Here is a 16,452-nt window from a genome sequence, read left to right as displayed (position 1 = left end):
GTCAAAATATCTTCTGAAATCCACGTAAGCAATATCTAAAACATTCCCTTTCCTGGACATTAGTCACTCCTCACAGAAGTTAAGCATGTTTATTTCTGATGGCGGTTTGTCTTTAACTTCATATTTGTCCAAAAGATCAGTCGATGTCCATAATAATTACAGAACACAGCATCTGTCCACCCTGTTCCCTCCCCCTCCTCCACCTCAGTTTTACCCTCCAAACAGACTGGTCTGCCAGTTCTTGGATTAACTCACATGTCTCACTTAAATAATGGAATTGCATTGAGAAATTGTCAATAAGTATATATTTTGATACTGAGGTACCAACTGTACTTAACAAACCGTAAACATCATATCGATTTTCTGCCTTTCTTAATGCTCTCAATTGAACTTGGTAATGTGTGGTCAAACCATTCCAATCTGCTGCCGTTGCATCTCACTATGTTTTAGAGTCTCTTCATCTCTCAACAGGTTCTTATACTGGGTCGATGTAGGAAAACCAGCAAAAATTGAAAAGGCGGGGATGAATGGAGTTGGCAGAAGGATATTAGTCAGTGTTGGAATTGAGAAGCCAACTGGGATTGCATTGGGTAAGCCTATGTGTTACTTAGACTCTTTATGTTGTGGATCTAACCGGATCAAATAATGTCTAGTGAGGCAGATTGCGTAAATTATCTCAGTTAAAGATCCCAAGGGAAGAGTGACCATAACATAGAATTTAGTATTCAGATTGAAAATGAGAAACTTGAGTGGGAAACAACTATTCTAAACTTTAATAAGAGTTGGCAGCAGTAGATTGGGAAAGTGGTTTGCTGGTAAGACCCTTGAAGAACAACAGTGGATGATTAAGAAAATGATTAAGGATTAACAGCAAAAGTGTATACCAGTGAGAAAACATGGTTCCAGGAAGGGGCTAAACCAACCGTTAGTAGCCAAGGCAGTTAAGAAAATCATCAAATTTAAAGAAAACAACATACAATATGTCAAAGACTAATGCAAACCAGAGGATTACGAAAGCTTTAAAAGGTTTTAGAGGGGAAGACTGTTTTCAGGTAAAGGGACATCTGGCAAGTAGGAGGTTTTTAAGTGAGGTAACAGGGTCAGCATGTTCCCGTTAGTGTGAAGGGTAAGGCTAGCAGGAGTAGGGAAAACTGGATGATTAGAGATATTGAGGCTCTGGTCAAGAGAAAAGGGAGGCGTGTGTTAGTTGTAGGCAACTGGGATCAAGTGAATCTCTTGAGGAATATAGGCAATATGGGAGTGCACTTCAGAGGGAATTCAGGAGAGCAAAAAGGGGACTTGAGATAGCTATAGCAGAGAGGGTAAAAGAGAATCCAAAAAGATTCTACAACTATATTAAGGGCAAAAGAGTAACTAGGGAGAGAAGGCCCCATAATGATTAATGAGGCTCTCTGTGGAGCGACAGAAGATTGGTGAGATCTTAAACAAACATTTTGCATCCGTATTTACCGTGGAAAAAGATGTGAAAGCTAAGGAACTCTGGGAAATAAGTAGTGATGTCTTGAGAAAAGTCCACATTATAGAAGAGGTGGTGGAGGCCTTAAACCACATAAAGGTAGATAAATCCCCAGGACCTGATCATGTGTATTCCAGGGTATTGTGGGAAGATAGAGAAGAAATCGTGGGGCCCCTAGATATTTATATCATCAACAGCCATGGATAACATGCCAAAAGGACTTGGAAGGTGGTTAATATGGTGCCATTATTTAATAAAGGCTGCAAGGAAAAGCTAGGGAACTACAGATTGGTGAGCCTAACATCAGTGATGGGTTAGTTGTTGGAGGGAATTCTGAGAGACAGGTTCTACGTGCATTTGGAAAGGCAAGGACTGATTGGGAGTAATCAGCATTGCTTTGTGCTTGGTAAATTGTGTCTCACAGATCTGATTGAAATGATCAAGAAAATAGATGATGGCAGAGCGATCGATGTGCTTGCATGGACTTTAGCAAGGCCTTCGACAAGATTACACATGATAGTAAAGTTAGATCATGTGATCCAGCAAGAGCTAGCCAATTGAATGCAAAATTGGCTTAACAGTAGGAGACAGGGTGGACATGGAGCATTGGTCAGACTGGAGACCTATGACCATCTTTGTGCTGCAAGGATCAGTGCTGGGTCCATTGTTGCTAGTTATTTATATAAATGATTTGGGTGAGAATATAGGAGGCATGGTTAGTAAGTTAGTTGATGATAGAAAACGTGGTGGTATAGTGGACAGTGAAGAAGGTTATCTAACAGTGGGCTTGGGCTGAGGAATGGCAGATGGGAGTTTAATTTAGATAAATGCGAAGTGTTGCATTTTGGTAAGACAAACTAGGGCTGGACTTACACAGATAATTTTAGAGGCCTGGGGAGTGTTGTGGAACAGAGGTACCTAGGAGTGTGGGTAGATAGTTCCTTGAAAGTGGCATTACAAGTAGATAGGATGGTGAAGAAAGCATTTGGAACGCTTGCCTTCATCGGTCAGTGCATTGAGTACAGGTTTGGGATGTCATGTTATGGCTGTACAAGACATTTGTAAGCCCGTGTTTGGGGTACTGCATACAATTCTGGTTGCCCTGCTATTGGAAGGATGTTATTAAACCTGAAAGGGTGTAAAAAAAGATTGATAATGATGTTATTGAGACTGGAAGGTTTGAGCTATAAGGTGAGACTAGATAGGCTGGGACTTTTTTCCCTTGAGTGTAGGAGGCTGATGGAGGTTTCTAAAATTTTCAGGGGCATAGATAAGGTGAATAACCAAGGTTGTCTCCCCATGGTAGGTTAGTCCAAAACTAGAAGATTTAGGTTGAGGTGGGAAGATTTTAAAAGGGACCTGAGGGGCAACATTTTAACAGAGACGGTGGTACATATATAGAATGAGCTGCCAGGGGAAGTGGTAGAAGTGAGTACAATTACAACATTTAAAAGGCATTTGGACAGGTACATGAATAAGAAGGGTTTACAGGAACACAGGCAAATGGGACTAAGTTTAGTTTAGGGAACCTGGTCAATATGGATAGGTTGGACTGAAGGGTCTGTTTTTGTGCTGAATGACTCAAGGAAATATGATCAAAGAAGTAATAGAGGGAAAAAATAAACAGAGGGCAAACTAGCAAATAATATAAAAACAGGCGGTAAGAGCTTTAAGTATATAGAAAAGGAAGAGAGAGGCCGAAATGAAAATGGACCTCTTGGAGAATGAGGCTGATGAATAACAACGGGAAACCAAGAAGTGGTAGAGAAATTTTCTGAAATACTTTGTATCGGTCTTCATACTAGAGGACATTAATAACATTCCAAAAATACAAAATAATCAGTTTTCTAAATTGGGCAAGGAAATAAATACAACAATTATCACTAGAGAAAAAATACTAGTGTAAGTAATGGGATTAAATGCCATTATGTCCCCTGGTTTTGATATGATATAACCTGATATTTTAAAGGAAGTAGCCACAGACAAAAATGGATGCACTGTAGACCCTTAGATTTTGACATTCCCAGAGAGTTGTAAAACTGACAATGTAATACACTTATTCAAAGAAAGGAGCCAAAAAAAGGTAGACTTTTGTGATTGGGAAAATCCTTGGCTCCATTATAAAGGATGTAAAATCAGAGCATTTACAAACACCTAATGTGATCAAACAGAGTCAATGTGGCTTCATGTAAGAGAAATCATACCTGAGAAACTTAGTGTTCTTAGAGGAAGGAAGAAGCAGGCAAGATAATGTATATGTAATTTTTTTAAGAAAAGATGATCAATAAAATATTGCACATAAGGCTACATCCAAACTAAGGGCAGGAGTAGGAATTCAGCCTGCAAATTGTTCCGCCATTTGATAATGTCTTGGCTGAACTTATCTCTGCATCACTTCCACCTTCCTGCCTGTTTTTCATAACCCATCAACCTATTACTTATTAAAAATTGGTTTATCTGCTCCTTAAATTTACTCACCTGTCCAGTATCCACCACACTCTGGGGTGATTAGATTAGATGCCCTTCAATGTGGAAACAGGTCCTTCCCTCTGACTAATACACCTAACACTATGGGCAAATTAGCACGGCCAATTCACTTGACCTGTATATCTTTGGATTGTGGGAGGAAACCTGAGCACCTGGAGGAATGGCAAACTCGGCACAGACAGTCGCCAGAGGGTGGAATCAAACCTGGGACCCTGGTGCTGTGAGGCAGCAGTGCTAACCACTGAGCCACTGTGCCGCTCTAGTGTAGTGAATTCCACAGATTCATGACTCTTTGAGAGAGAGAATTTCTCCTCCATCTGTTTTAAATGTGCTGTCCCTTATCCTAAAACTGTGACTTCTCAATCTAGATAGACCCGCAATTATTTATTTAATAGTCAATATGAGAGACAATGCTGGTGGTGTAGTGTATTAGCATAGAGGGATAGTTAACTAATAGAAGATAGTTGGGATTAAGGGCACATTTTTAGGGTGGAACATTTAACTATTGGAATGCTGCAGGGATCAGTGGTGGGGCCACAATTATTTATAATATGTATTAAAGTCTTATTTGATGGATGTGAATGTACTATAATCAAGTTTGTGAATATCACAAAACAGACCGGAAGGCAAGTAATGAGAATGATGTGAGAGTTCTAGATTGGTGAGTGAGTAGGTTACAAACTTAACGTGGGAAATGAGGTTATGCACTTTGCAGTAAGAATAGAGGAGGTGAATATTATTTACTTGAGAAATGCTGCAAAAAGTTGCAGCATAGAAGGCTTTGAGAGTCCTTATCCGTGAATCATGAAAAGCTAATATCTAAGTGCAGTGGGAAATGGGGAAAGCAAAGGGAATGAAATATAAAAATAGAGAGGTCTTATTAAAACTTTACAAGTCACTCATCATACATAGTTGGAATACTGTTAACAGTTTTGGTCCCCTTATCAAAGGAAAGATATACTGGCATTTGAAGTGGGTTCCTTGGGTTGATTCCAGAATAGAGATTTTCTTGTGAGAAAAGGTTAAATTAGGTTGTGTTTGTACTTATTGGAGTTTAAAAGAATAAGCAAAGAAATTATTAAAACATAAGATTCTTCGGGGCTTGACAGGGTGGATGCAGAGAGGTGGTTTCCCCTCGTGGGAGAGTTGAGGACCAGATGGAATAATCTCAGAATAAGGGCTTGTCCATTTAAGACAAAGATAGGGAATTTCATCTGAGAATAGTGAATCTGTAGGATTCTTAACCACAAGAGGGTTGCTGAGACTGGGCCATTAAGTACATTCAAGGCCAAGATTGACAGATTTTTAATCAGTAAGGTATGGGTGATATGGGAATAAGGCAGGAGAGTTAAGGATTACCAGATCTGCAATGATCTTATTGAATGGCAGAGCCAACTAAATGTGCTGATGGCCCATTTCAGCTCTTGGGTGTTATGGTCAACCTTCATGATTTCTGTATTTCAAAGCACTTTACCACCATTGAAGTCTCAATTGGAAATTTGGAAATGCGGCAGCTAATTTGTGCATAGCAAGCTGCCAAAAATAGCAATGTGATGATGATCAGATAATCTGCCTTGGCGATGTTGGTTTGAGGCACAGATGTTGGCCAAGGGAAAGGAGTGAACTACCTTGTGCCATTGGATATGTTATACTCTCCTGAGAGAACAGCAGTAACTCTGAATTCACATGTCACCCAAAAGACTCTCTCTAACAACACCATCCTTCCTTAGTAGAATATCATCTAAGATAGGTGCCCGAGTCTTTAGAATGGGACTTGAACTGATAATCTTCTGATTCAGAGGTGAGAATGCTACCCACTGAAGTGCGCTGATGTTTGCCCTCTTTCTGAAGAATTCGATTGGGAATGCTGACTAGGAGAAATTTTAGAATCAAAGTCTGTTGTTGTCAAATTAAAGATTTTAGTTTGATCATTTATGCTACCCTGAATTTCTAACCACACCGTTCTCCCTCCTTCCCTGTGTTAAGCTCTGTGCTGAACAGTATTCCCTCTAAACCACAGGCTGTGTAGCTGCTGGGAACCTATATGCATGTCGATCAATGAGCCAACGTATTGTTTCACTTCCAACAGTGCACACAAGGACCTCCAAGCTCCAGGCAACAGCAAGTTACACAGAATGTTGACGCTGACCCACTTCTAACTTAGTTTGCTTACCCCTCTCCTGATTTGATGTCCTTCTTGCTTTCCCTTAATCCTTCCTCCTTAGAAATCCTTCAACTCTTATTTGTGGTCACTCTCTGAAACTCCTATTTGTGTTCATGTTCTCAAACATTTTGTGTAGTGTTTCTATTTCCGTGATTTCTATCACAGTTGAAATGATCGCTGATCAATTTGTTGCTCCCTTGTCACACTTGGCACCATTTCCTTCTGCATCAGCCTGAAATGCCCAGTCACTTTTCACTGAAGTTTAAACCTTTTTGACCTTCCATTTGCTATAACGTGCTCAACCTTTGGTCTGTCTCCAGTCCCTTTTATTCTCTGCCGCCATGGACCCATATGGGGAGCTTGAAATTCTTTTAAAGTTTGCCTAAACTCTGAAGAACTTGTCCTGAAAAATTTAAAACTTAGATTTCATACATGTTTTAACTACATGCTTGTGAATAGTAAAATAAAATCCAGAAATCATGGAAGCCTGGAACCAGAAAGTAACGATAGAATAAGGTACAAATGTGATCCTTCCCAAAACATATAGTCAGTCTATATGTTCAATGTCTGAGCTTATTTGGAATTGATTTCTGCAAGGAGTCAGTCTCTTTAAGGAGCATTGTAGAAATAAATGGAAACAAGCCTTTTGTAATCCTTCAAGTATCAACAAAGTTAAAAGTTTCTATACATCATTTTCAGACTATATAAAGAAACGCCTTTACTGGGTGGACTCTGATCTCCATGAGCTTTACTACACTGATCTGGATGGACTATATCACAGAAGTGTCTTTCACTCTCCAAAGTACTTGGCAAATCCATTCGGGCTGGCAGTGTTTGAGGTAAGTATCGCCATTCTTAGAATCTCAGGTTCTTTCACTTGCATTTAATAATCAAAATAGCACAGGAATAATTTAATGTGGAACTATTTCCATTAATTTCTTTGGAATTATTTTAGCATGTCCTTTTTTATGTTTCTTGCAGTTTGTTTTGACCATCTTAGGCAGAAGGGTTGGAATTTTACAGTAGTTCTTTCCCATCTTTTTGTCATTCCCAGAGTCTAACATTGCCAGATGAGGTTAGGGAAGATAGTAACCAAGGTTGTTTTCGTTAGAGAGAAGATTGACAGGTGACTTAATTGAGACATAGAAGATAATCCGAGGTTAGATAGGGTGGACAGTGAGAGCCTTTTCCTGGGATGGTGATAGCTAGCACGAGGGGACATAGCTTTAAATTGAGGGGTGATAGATATAGGACAGATGTCAGAGGTAGTTCTTTAATCGGAGAGTTGTAAGGGCATGGAATGCTCTGCCTGCAACAGTGGTAGATTCGCCAACTTTAAGGGCATTTAAATGGTCATTTGATAAACATATGGATGAAAATTGAGTAGTGTAGGTTAGGTGGGCTTCAGACTGGTTTCACAGGTCGGCACAACATCAAGGGCCGAAGGGCCTGTACTATATTGTACTATTCTATGTTACACAGTTTTTAGTGCACTGAGTAAACACTCGGTGAGTCTGATGTTACAAAGATACGGAAAGAACATAGGAACAGGAGTGAGCCTGTTCTGCCATTCATTTGGGTTACAGCTGCATTTTTGGGTGCAACTGGAGCTCAGCAAAATTATCCCATGTAAATTATCTTTACATTTAAAACACCTTAAGACTAATTTTAAAGGAGCTGAAATAATTGCTTGAAAGGACAATTGAAAAGTATGGGATATGAATGGAACCTTGTAAAGAGTCCTGTGTCCAATGATGATTCTCTTTCAATTGCATGGATCTTCTTGCAAATTATGTAGATATTTACATTTTCTGTTGAGAGAGTTAAGTTGAAACATTGCTCTCCAACTGAGAAAGGACTTGTAATATCCTCAATCATGTGCAGAGAGGTGTTTTAACTGAAAAGTATGTGAAACTTCAGTTTTATTTATTCTTGTAGTACATTAATCTAAATGAGTCACATGAAGTCCCTAGTTTAGCTTGAATTCTGCATTCATCTGACATGATGAAACATTTGTCTCCAGGATCGTGCCTATTGGTCAGATGTGGATGGTAAGGCCGTGTACAGCATTAACCGGTTTGGAGGAGCGAATCTGACGGTTCTGACCCCAAATCTCACTGAACCACGTGGTCTTGTCGTGTTTCACAGGCTGATGCAGCCAATTGGTATGAGAGCTTGTCTTAACTGAACAACTTGTAGGATTCTCTCTCCCAAGTATGGATTACCGATGTCACTCAAAAGCTTTTTGCCTTTTCTTTTGTAATATTGCTCCTTAAAATAATGTACAAAGCCAGCTGTAGAATCATACAGCATGGAAACTGACCCTTCAGTTCAGCCTGTTCATATCGTCCATAATCCCAAACTAGTCTCGTCTCACCTGCCTGCAGTTGGCCCATATCCCTCCAAACACTACTTATTCAGGTACTTAGCCTAATTTCTTTTAAATGTTGTAACTGTACCCACCTCCACCACTTCCTCTGGAAGTTCATTCCACACAGACATCGAGATTATACAGCATGGAACCAGATTCTTCGGTCTAATCTATCCATGCCGTCCAGATATTCTAAATAAACGTAGTCCCATTTGCCAGCATTTGGCCCATATTCCTACACCACTCTGTTTTAAAAATAAAAAGACCCCTCATGCCTTTTTAAAATCTTTCTCTTCTCACCTTTTTTAAAAAAAAAGTCTTGGGGAAATCCCCTAACCGAGGGAAAAGACACCAGCCATTCACCTTATCTATACTTCTCATGATTTTATAAATGTCTGTAAGGTCACCTCTCAACGTCCTATGCTCCAGTGGAAAAAGTCCCAGACTATCCAGTCTCTCTTGGTAACTCAAACCTCCAATCCCAGCAACATCCTGGTAAATCTCCTCCAAACTCCCTCCAACTTAAAATCCTTCCTTTAACAGGGAGACCAGAACTGAACACAGCATTCCAGAAGAGGCCTCATCAATGTCCTTAACATTTCCTCTACTCAAAGCAATGAAGGCAAGTGTGCCAAATGCCTTTTTAACTGCCTGTCTGTGTGATGCAAACTTCAAAGGATTGTGTACGTGAACCCCTAGCTCTCTCTGTTGTACAACACTACCCAATGCCTTACTTTTAATTGTATAAGTCTTACCTTTGTTTGTTTTACCAAAATGCAATACCTCATATTTATCCAAATTCCACTCTATCTGCCACTCTTCAACCTATAGACCCAATTGACCAAGGTGTCTTTGTAACCTTATATAACCACCTTCAGTGTCCATTATACCACCAATCTTGATGTCATCTGTGAACGTACTAACCATGCTTTCTATATTTTCATCTAAATTTTAAAGTATAAATTTTAAAACCATCCTTTTAAGAGATTGTTATTGAGTGTTCTGCATTTCTTAAACTGATAAATTCGATGTAAAGCATACAAACCTCTATTTTAATCTGTTAGAACAAACATTGTCTTTAATAGCCATGAAGTATTTAAGTTTTTGAGATGGGTTGTCCTGCTTAGTGAAAGTGATTTGACTGTACAGAAATGCACATTTAGTTTTTGGTCTGAGCTGTGGCACTTGATTATTACAAGAGCTGAGTGAAGTAAACTTGAGTAACTCTAGCACTCCACCATCATAAAGAGTAGGAGTAGGCAATTCTGCTCTTGAAGCTTGGTCCACCCTTCAATAAAATGGTTCTGATCTGATCCAATCCACTTTGTTGCCCACTCTCCCTTTTAGATCAAGACTTTGTCTTACTCAGCCTCTGCTGCTTTCCGGAAGAGATTTCCACAGGCTAATTACCCATTGAAGGAATAAAATACTGCATGTTTCAGTCATGACTGAGAAGCCCTTGCTATTCTAGATTCCTCAAAGGAATCAAAGGGGAGGTGTCGGTGTTGTTCCATTTAAAGTCTGAATCTTCCTCAGTGAGAATGCCTCTCATTCTAAACCCCAATGAGGTACAGACCCAACTTGCTCAACCTTTCTCTTGGCGCAGACTCACCAATGCAGTTGGAGTAGATTTTTAACTACTTTACTGTGAGGGGGGACAGCATTCAGTTTGTCTTTCCAATTACTTGCTTTACCTGCATGCTAATGTATTGTGCTCTGTCTAAGCCTTGCTGTACTTGGTGTAGATTTCATTAGTATCAGGATTTGCGCGTAGTGCTGAATATTATTGGTAAAGATCCCTGCAACTGACGAATGATGGAGGGAAGGTCACTGAAGTGTCAGAAGATGGTTAACTCTAGAACACTCACTATCTAAATTTCTTTGCAGACTCTGTGCCAAGCTTTCAACTTGCTCTTCACCTATCCTTTGTAATTGTATCGTCAGGTCATTTGATTACCAACTAAGTTGATCCCTTAGTAACAAAGACCATGTCAAAGGTTCTTTTGGAGGGTTGAAGGCACACTTGATCAGACTGTTGCATTGCATCGTGATACTATGACTGCAACTGTTTTCAGTGCTAGATCTTAAATGTAGCCTTCAGACCAAAACTGAGCAAGGCAGTGTGACGCTTCCACACTATTTATTATTTAATTGAAATGGCTGTTCATCTCCTCAAAGACCATTGCCCACTGGTGTGAGTACTATCCAAATGGGAAACTTTAGCCTCAGTCACCACTATGTCAAAACTAAACTGACCACGTAGACCACACTGACCTAAATATGTGGGTGACTGCAGTGTGATTGCCCTCTCTGCACCAGGTTTGCACACCACTCTTCAATTCTGGAGAAGAGATTTGGTCTGTTATTGAATGTTGCCAAAACGAAACTAATATGAAACCATGTGGTCAGTCAAATATTTCTGCTCCTATGAAGACGACATTCTGGGATACATTGAACCCTTTTCATACCTAGGCAGTGACCTCTGTCAAATGACCTCCACTAACAGATCCAACACTGGGATCAGCCTTGCTAGCTTAATCCTCTACAGATCATAAGGATGTATGTTAGCAAATAAGACCTTTTGCAAGTGTAAAGCAATAAACATCACAAAACTTTTGCACTGCAGTGAAACTTGTATGTGAGTCACACATATTACTGATGAATTCCTCTAGTGTTGCCTGTGTCAGGTTCAACAGGAGGACGATTGAACAAATGTCCTTCATGAGCTTTCAGGCAAAACTTTGATTTTTAGTCATTCACATGATGTAGGCATCACTGTATTTAGTGCCCATCCTTCATTACCCAGAGATCAATTAAAGTCAACTACGTTGTTGTAGCTCTGGAATCACATGGAAGCAGTAGTAAGGATTGCAGTTTCCTTCCCTAAAGGACATTAGTGAATCGGATGTTAATGAACAATTGTTAAGACTCTTAATTCCAGATTTTTATTGAATTCAGATTCCATAATCTGCCATGGTGAGATATGAAACCAGGTACCCAGAACATTATCTGGGTCTCTGGATTACTAGTCTCACCCATTGCCTCCTGTAAAACTAACTACATTAGATTGGACATGGTTGAAAAGTGTTTTCTCTGCCAGGTCCAGTTTTTCCCTCTTCAGTGGCCAGTGTCTCAGGGAAGGACAAAGAAACTTCTAAAGACTGGCTTTAAAGATACTCTGCTTGAATCACAGCAGAAATTACATTAATGCTTTGGAGGGAGTTGCTACCAACCTTTCAAAATGGCAACAACCATTCCATTAAGCTGCATCCCACTTTGTGTTATGATGCGTTAATGATGAGGTAGAGTGGTGGTAGTGAGGCAAAGTGAATGAAGCAAGTCCTCCACTCTGAATCCCACAACCTCTTGGCCCCTGTACCCAAAGATTTGCAGGTCAAAAACCAAGATGACCCATGGCAGAAACACTTAACCTTGAGTACATGTCATTCTCAAATAGAGTGCCCTTTGTGACCTCCTTTACCCTGGCAAAGGGAGGCAAAACATCATGTGGGGTTCAGGCTGTAGAAATACCTATCTATTAACCCAACTGTGGAGTCTCCTATAATGACTAAGCATCTCTGCTTTGCTGTTCACTCCCTGTGCAGTCCATTGGTGATTGGTGCTATGGTCTGGTCAGTCTTCATTCAATCTCTGGTGCTGAGTAACCTGAAGACTGCTTATATTCCTGCCTCTTTATGGTCACTCACCCACTATCCTGAACTCTCATCCTTTGGGATGGCTATCTTTTATAAATATAATGATATGGGAAACACTTGGGTTTCCTGACGGTGTGCAGCAACTCCAGTAGTGTCTCAGAAATCTGCAGCTTGCACTTAGGTAGCAGGAAATGCTTCCAAAACTCGTGGTCCCTAAAATGAAAAAAGTATCCTGAACTTTCCATGAGGAAGAGGAATGGAAAGCGAGTGATCTTGGCTGGTAATCTGTGATCTTAAAAGTTCGCCCTCTTTTAAAATCTAGTGCTTCATTTAATTATTAATTTTAGTTTGTGCCTCTGGATGCCTGGCGAAAGTGGGTACTGCAGATGCTGGAGATCAGAGTCAAGATTAGAGTGGTGCTGGAAAAGCACAGCAGGTCAGGCAGCTTCCGATGAGCAGGAAAATCAACATTTTGGGCAAAAGTCCTTCATCAGGATTGAGGCTGGATGCCTGTCTGGTTCTCACTGTCTCTTGCTGCTCCTCCTCGAATCGCCCCATGTTTTTCAAAAAGTACCAGAGCAGCACTCATTCCCAACTTCTGTATACTCTCAAAAAGCACTCTGTGTAACTGAGCTCTGTGCTGCTTAGGGCAGAAGTGTTACTTGGCTGTGTTTTATCAGATATAGTGTATAATATTTGGTATCCCCTCTCCCGTCAAATACTCCAGATATTCGGTGCAAACTTTCCCTGCATAGGGGGAGATGTGCAGTCTGAAACCAAAGTAGAAAAAGCAATTGGCACATTAGGCAGCATCTTCCTAAAGACAATTGGATTTTTCACTATTATCCTGTGTCAGTGCTAATATGCTGTTTGTGTTTAGCTATTAAACACAAAAATTACTCTGGTCCTAATGTGTGCACATTTTGTGTTTAATTTTTTTTGTGAAACAGTACAGAACTGGTGTGTTGAAGAACATGCTGCTTGTGAGTACCTATGCGTGCCTGCACCTTACACTGAGCAACACCACGCGTGCCTGTGCCCAGATGATGTGATACCCAACAGGACTGGACATACATGTGGAAAAGGTAAGATAAATACCTGCCTAATCGAGAACATATCAGTTTGGAGTAACAGACCACTGTAAATCATTTTGTAATGATGTAAGGATGTAACTCGGAAGATGGACGAGGGAGATCCAGTGGATGTAGTGTACCTGGACTTTCAGAAAGCTTTTGATAAAGTCCCACACAAGAGGTTAGTGAGTAAAATTAGGGCGCACGGTATTGGGGGCAAAGTACTAGATTGGATAGAGAATTGGTTGGCTAATAGGAAACAAAGGGTAGTGATTAACGGCTCCATTTCGGAATGGCAGGCAGTGACCAGTGGGGTACCGCAGGGATCCGTGCTGGGACCGCAGCTTTTTACAATATATGTAAATGATATAGAAGATGGTATCAGCAATAACATTAGCAAATTTGCTGATGATACAAAGCTGGGTGGTAGGGTGAAATGTGATGAGGATGTTAGGAGATTACAGGGTGACCTGGACAAGTTAGGTGAGTGGGCAGATGCATGGCAGATGCAGTTTAATGTGGATAAATGTCTGGTTATCCACTTTGGTGGCAAGAACAGGAAGGCAGATTACTACCTCAATGGTATCAAATTAGGTAAAGGGGCTGTTCAGAGAGATCTGGGTGTTCTTGTCCACCAGTCAATGAAGGCAAGCATGCAGGTACAGCAGGTCGTGAAGAAGGCTAATAGCATGCTGGCCTTCATAACAAGAGGAATTGAGTATAGAAGCAAAGAGGTGCTTCTGCAGCTGTACAGGGCCCTGGTGAGACCACACCTGGAGTACTGTGTACAGTTCTGGTCTCCAAATTTGAGGAAAGACATTCTGGCTATTGAGGGAGTGCAGCATAGGTTCACGAGGTCAATTCCTGGAATGGCAGGATTGCCTTACACGGAAAGACTGAAGCGACTGGACTTGTATACCCTTGAGTTTAGAAGACTGAGAGGGGATCTGATTGAAACGTATAGGATTATGAAAGGATTGGACACTCTGGCAGGAGGAAACATATTTCCGCTGATGGGGGAGTGCCGAACCAGAGGACACAGCTTAAAAATACGGGGTAGACCATTTAGGACAGAGATGAGGAGAAACTACTTCACCCAGAGAGTGGTGGCTGTGTGGAATGCTCTGCCCCAGAGGGCAGTGGAGGCCCAGTCTCTGGATTCATTTAAGAAAGAATTGGATAGAGCTCTTAAAGATAGTGGAGTCAAGGGTTATGGAGATAAGGCTGGAACAGGATACTGATTGGGAATGATCAGCCATGATCATATTGAATGGCGGTGCAGGCTCGAAGGGCTGAATGGCCTACTCCTGCATCTGTTGTCTATTGTCTATTTTTATTGCGTCTCTGGGTCTTGGGGTTTGGTAGACCTCTGCTTCTTTGAGGTCCATTCATTAGGGGTTGCTAAGAGAATGAGTTATTTCCCTCTGTGGCACCATGACTGAGCCTAATTGAATCAAAGAGCACAGAAGAGTTTCGTTGGCCTATCTAGTCTGTACCATCAAAAATACATTAAATGTACATTATTCCCACTTTCCTGCTCTCACCCTATAGCTTCAAATGTTATGGCACTTTAAGTGCTCATCCAAATACTTTCTAAAGGTTGTGAGGTTTCCTACCTCAACTACCCGCTCAGGCAGTGTGTTCCAGACCCCCACCACCCTCTGGTCGAAATAGTCGGTTCTCAAATCCCCTCTAATCCTCCTGCCTTCCACTTTAAAATTATGCCCCCTTGTTATTGACCCTTCAGATACGGGGAGCCACTGCTTCCTATTCAGCCTGTCCATGCCCCTCATAATCTCCATCAGTCCCCCCTCCACCTTCTCTGCTGTAAAGAGAAAACCCAAATTATTTCAGTCTGTGTTCAGAGCTATTGCCTTACCTAATATCTGCACACATTTTATTCAAAGCCAGAATCACTGTGCCCTGTATGACAGTCAGAGATGGGAATCCCAAGTTGGCTTCTCATAGACCTTCCTGAGGCCACTTTGCATGGTCTACCTGAGATGCAGTAACTCAATACAGACCGCATTAGTATTTGGATCCTAACGGTGTATGTATTCTGTACCAGTGGTATAGGTGAGGGAACTAAATGTAATGTATCTAAGTTTGCTGATATAAAGCTAGGTGTGAAGATAAGGTGGATTTAACAAAACTGCAGAAGAATCTAGACACATGGGGGGTGGGGGGGGCACGGTGGCTCACAGTGTCAGGGTCCTAGGTTCGATTCCAGTCTTGGGCAACTGTGTGGAGTTTTCACATTCTCCCCGTGTCTGCGTGGGTTTCCTCTCTCAATCCAAAAATGTGTAGGTCAGGTGAATTGGCCATGCTAAATTGCCTGTAGTGTTAGGTGTATTAGTCAGAGGGAAATGGGTCTGGGTGGGTTGCTCCTCGGAGGGTTGGTGTGGACTTGTTGGGCTGAATTAGAATGGACGGCTTTGAGGTATGTAGGGAAGAGGTGTTGGAAATTCTGGAAAGGGTGAAAATAGATAAGTCCCCTGGGCCTAATGGCATTTATCCTAGGATTCTCTGGGAAGCAAGGGAGGAGATTGCAGAGCCATTGGCCTTGATTTTTATGTCCTCGTTGTCTACAGGAATAGTGCCAGAAGACTGGAGGATAGCAAATGTGGTCCCCTTGTTCAAGAAGGGGAGTAGGGATAACCCTAGTAACTATAGGCCGGTGAGCCTCACTTCTGTTGTGGGCAAAGTCTTAGAGAGAATTGTAAGGGATAGGATTTATGAACATCTGGATAGGAATAATGTGATCAAGGATAGTCCGCATGGTTTTGTGAAGGGCAGGTTGTGCCTCACAAACCTTATTGAAATCTTTTGAGAAGGTGACTAAGGAGGTGGACGAGGGTAAAGCGGTAGATGTGGTGTATATGGATTTTAGTAAGGCGTTTGATAAGGTTCCCCATGGTAGGCTACTGCAAAAAATATGGAAGTATGGCATTGAGGGTGAGTTGGAAGTTTGGATTAGGAATTGGCTGGCTGGAAGAAGACAGGGTAGTAGTTGATGGTAAAGGTTCATCTTGGAGTGCAGTTACTAGCGGTGTTCCGCAAGGATCTGTTTTGGGACCATTGCTGTTTGTCATTTTTATAAATGACCTGGAGGAGGGGCTAGAAGGTTGGGTGAGCAAGTTTGCAGATGGTACGAAAGTCGGTGGAGTTGTTGACAGTGAGGAAGGATGTGGCAGGTTACAGCGGGATATAGATAAGCTGCAGAG

The 16,452-nt window shown here is 41.3% G+C and overlaps 2 protein-coding genes across 2 annotated transcripts in view; one reads left to right on the top strand and one right to left on the bottom strand.

The window, feature by feature from the left end:
- The window catches only part of LOC140494485 (PALM2-AKAP2 fusion protein-like), a 241,144-nt gene that overhangs the window by 200,950 nt on the left and 23,742 nt on the right, over positions 1-16,452 (bottom strand). The window lies entirely within an intron of this gene.
- The window catches only part of LOC140494482 (very low-density lipoprotein receptor-like), a 58,834-nt gene that overhangs the window by 31,633 nt on the left and 10,749 nt on the right, over positions 1-16,452 (top strand). Inside the window, exons 7-10 of the mRNA XM_072593700.1 lie at positions 472-590; positions 6,828-6,967; positions 8,152-8,293; positions 13,106-13,240. Coding sequence (XP_072449801.1) covers positions 472-590; positions 6,828-6,967; positions 8,152-8,293; positions 13,106-13,240 — 536 coding nt within the window. The remainder of the gene's footprint in view (positions 1-471; positions 591-6,827; positions 6,968-8,151; positions 8,294-13,105; positions 13,241-16,452) is intronic.

Source organism: Chiloscyllium punctatum, chromosome 24 (genome assembly GCF_047496795.1).
Source record: "Chiloscyllium punctatum isolate Juve2018m chromosome 24, sChiPun1.3, whole genome shotgun sequence".
NCBI classification, from domain to species: Eukaryota; Metazoa; Chordata; class Chondrichthyes; order Orectolobiformes; family Hemiscylliidae; genus Chiloscyllium; species Chiloscyllium punctatum.
This window is presented reverse-complemented; position numbering and strand designations above follow the sequence as displayed.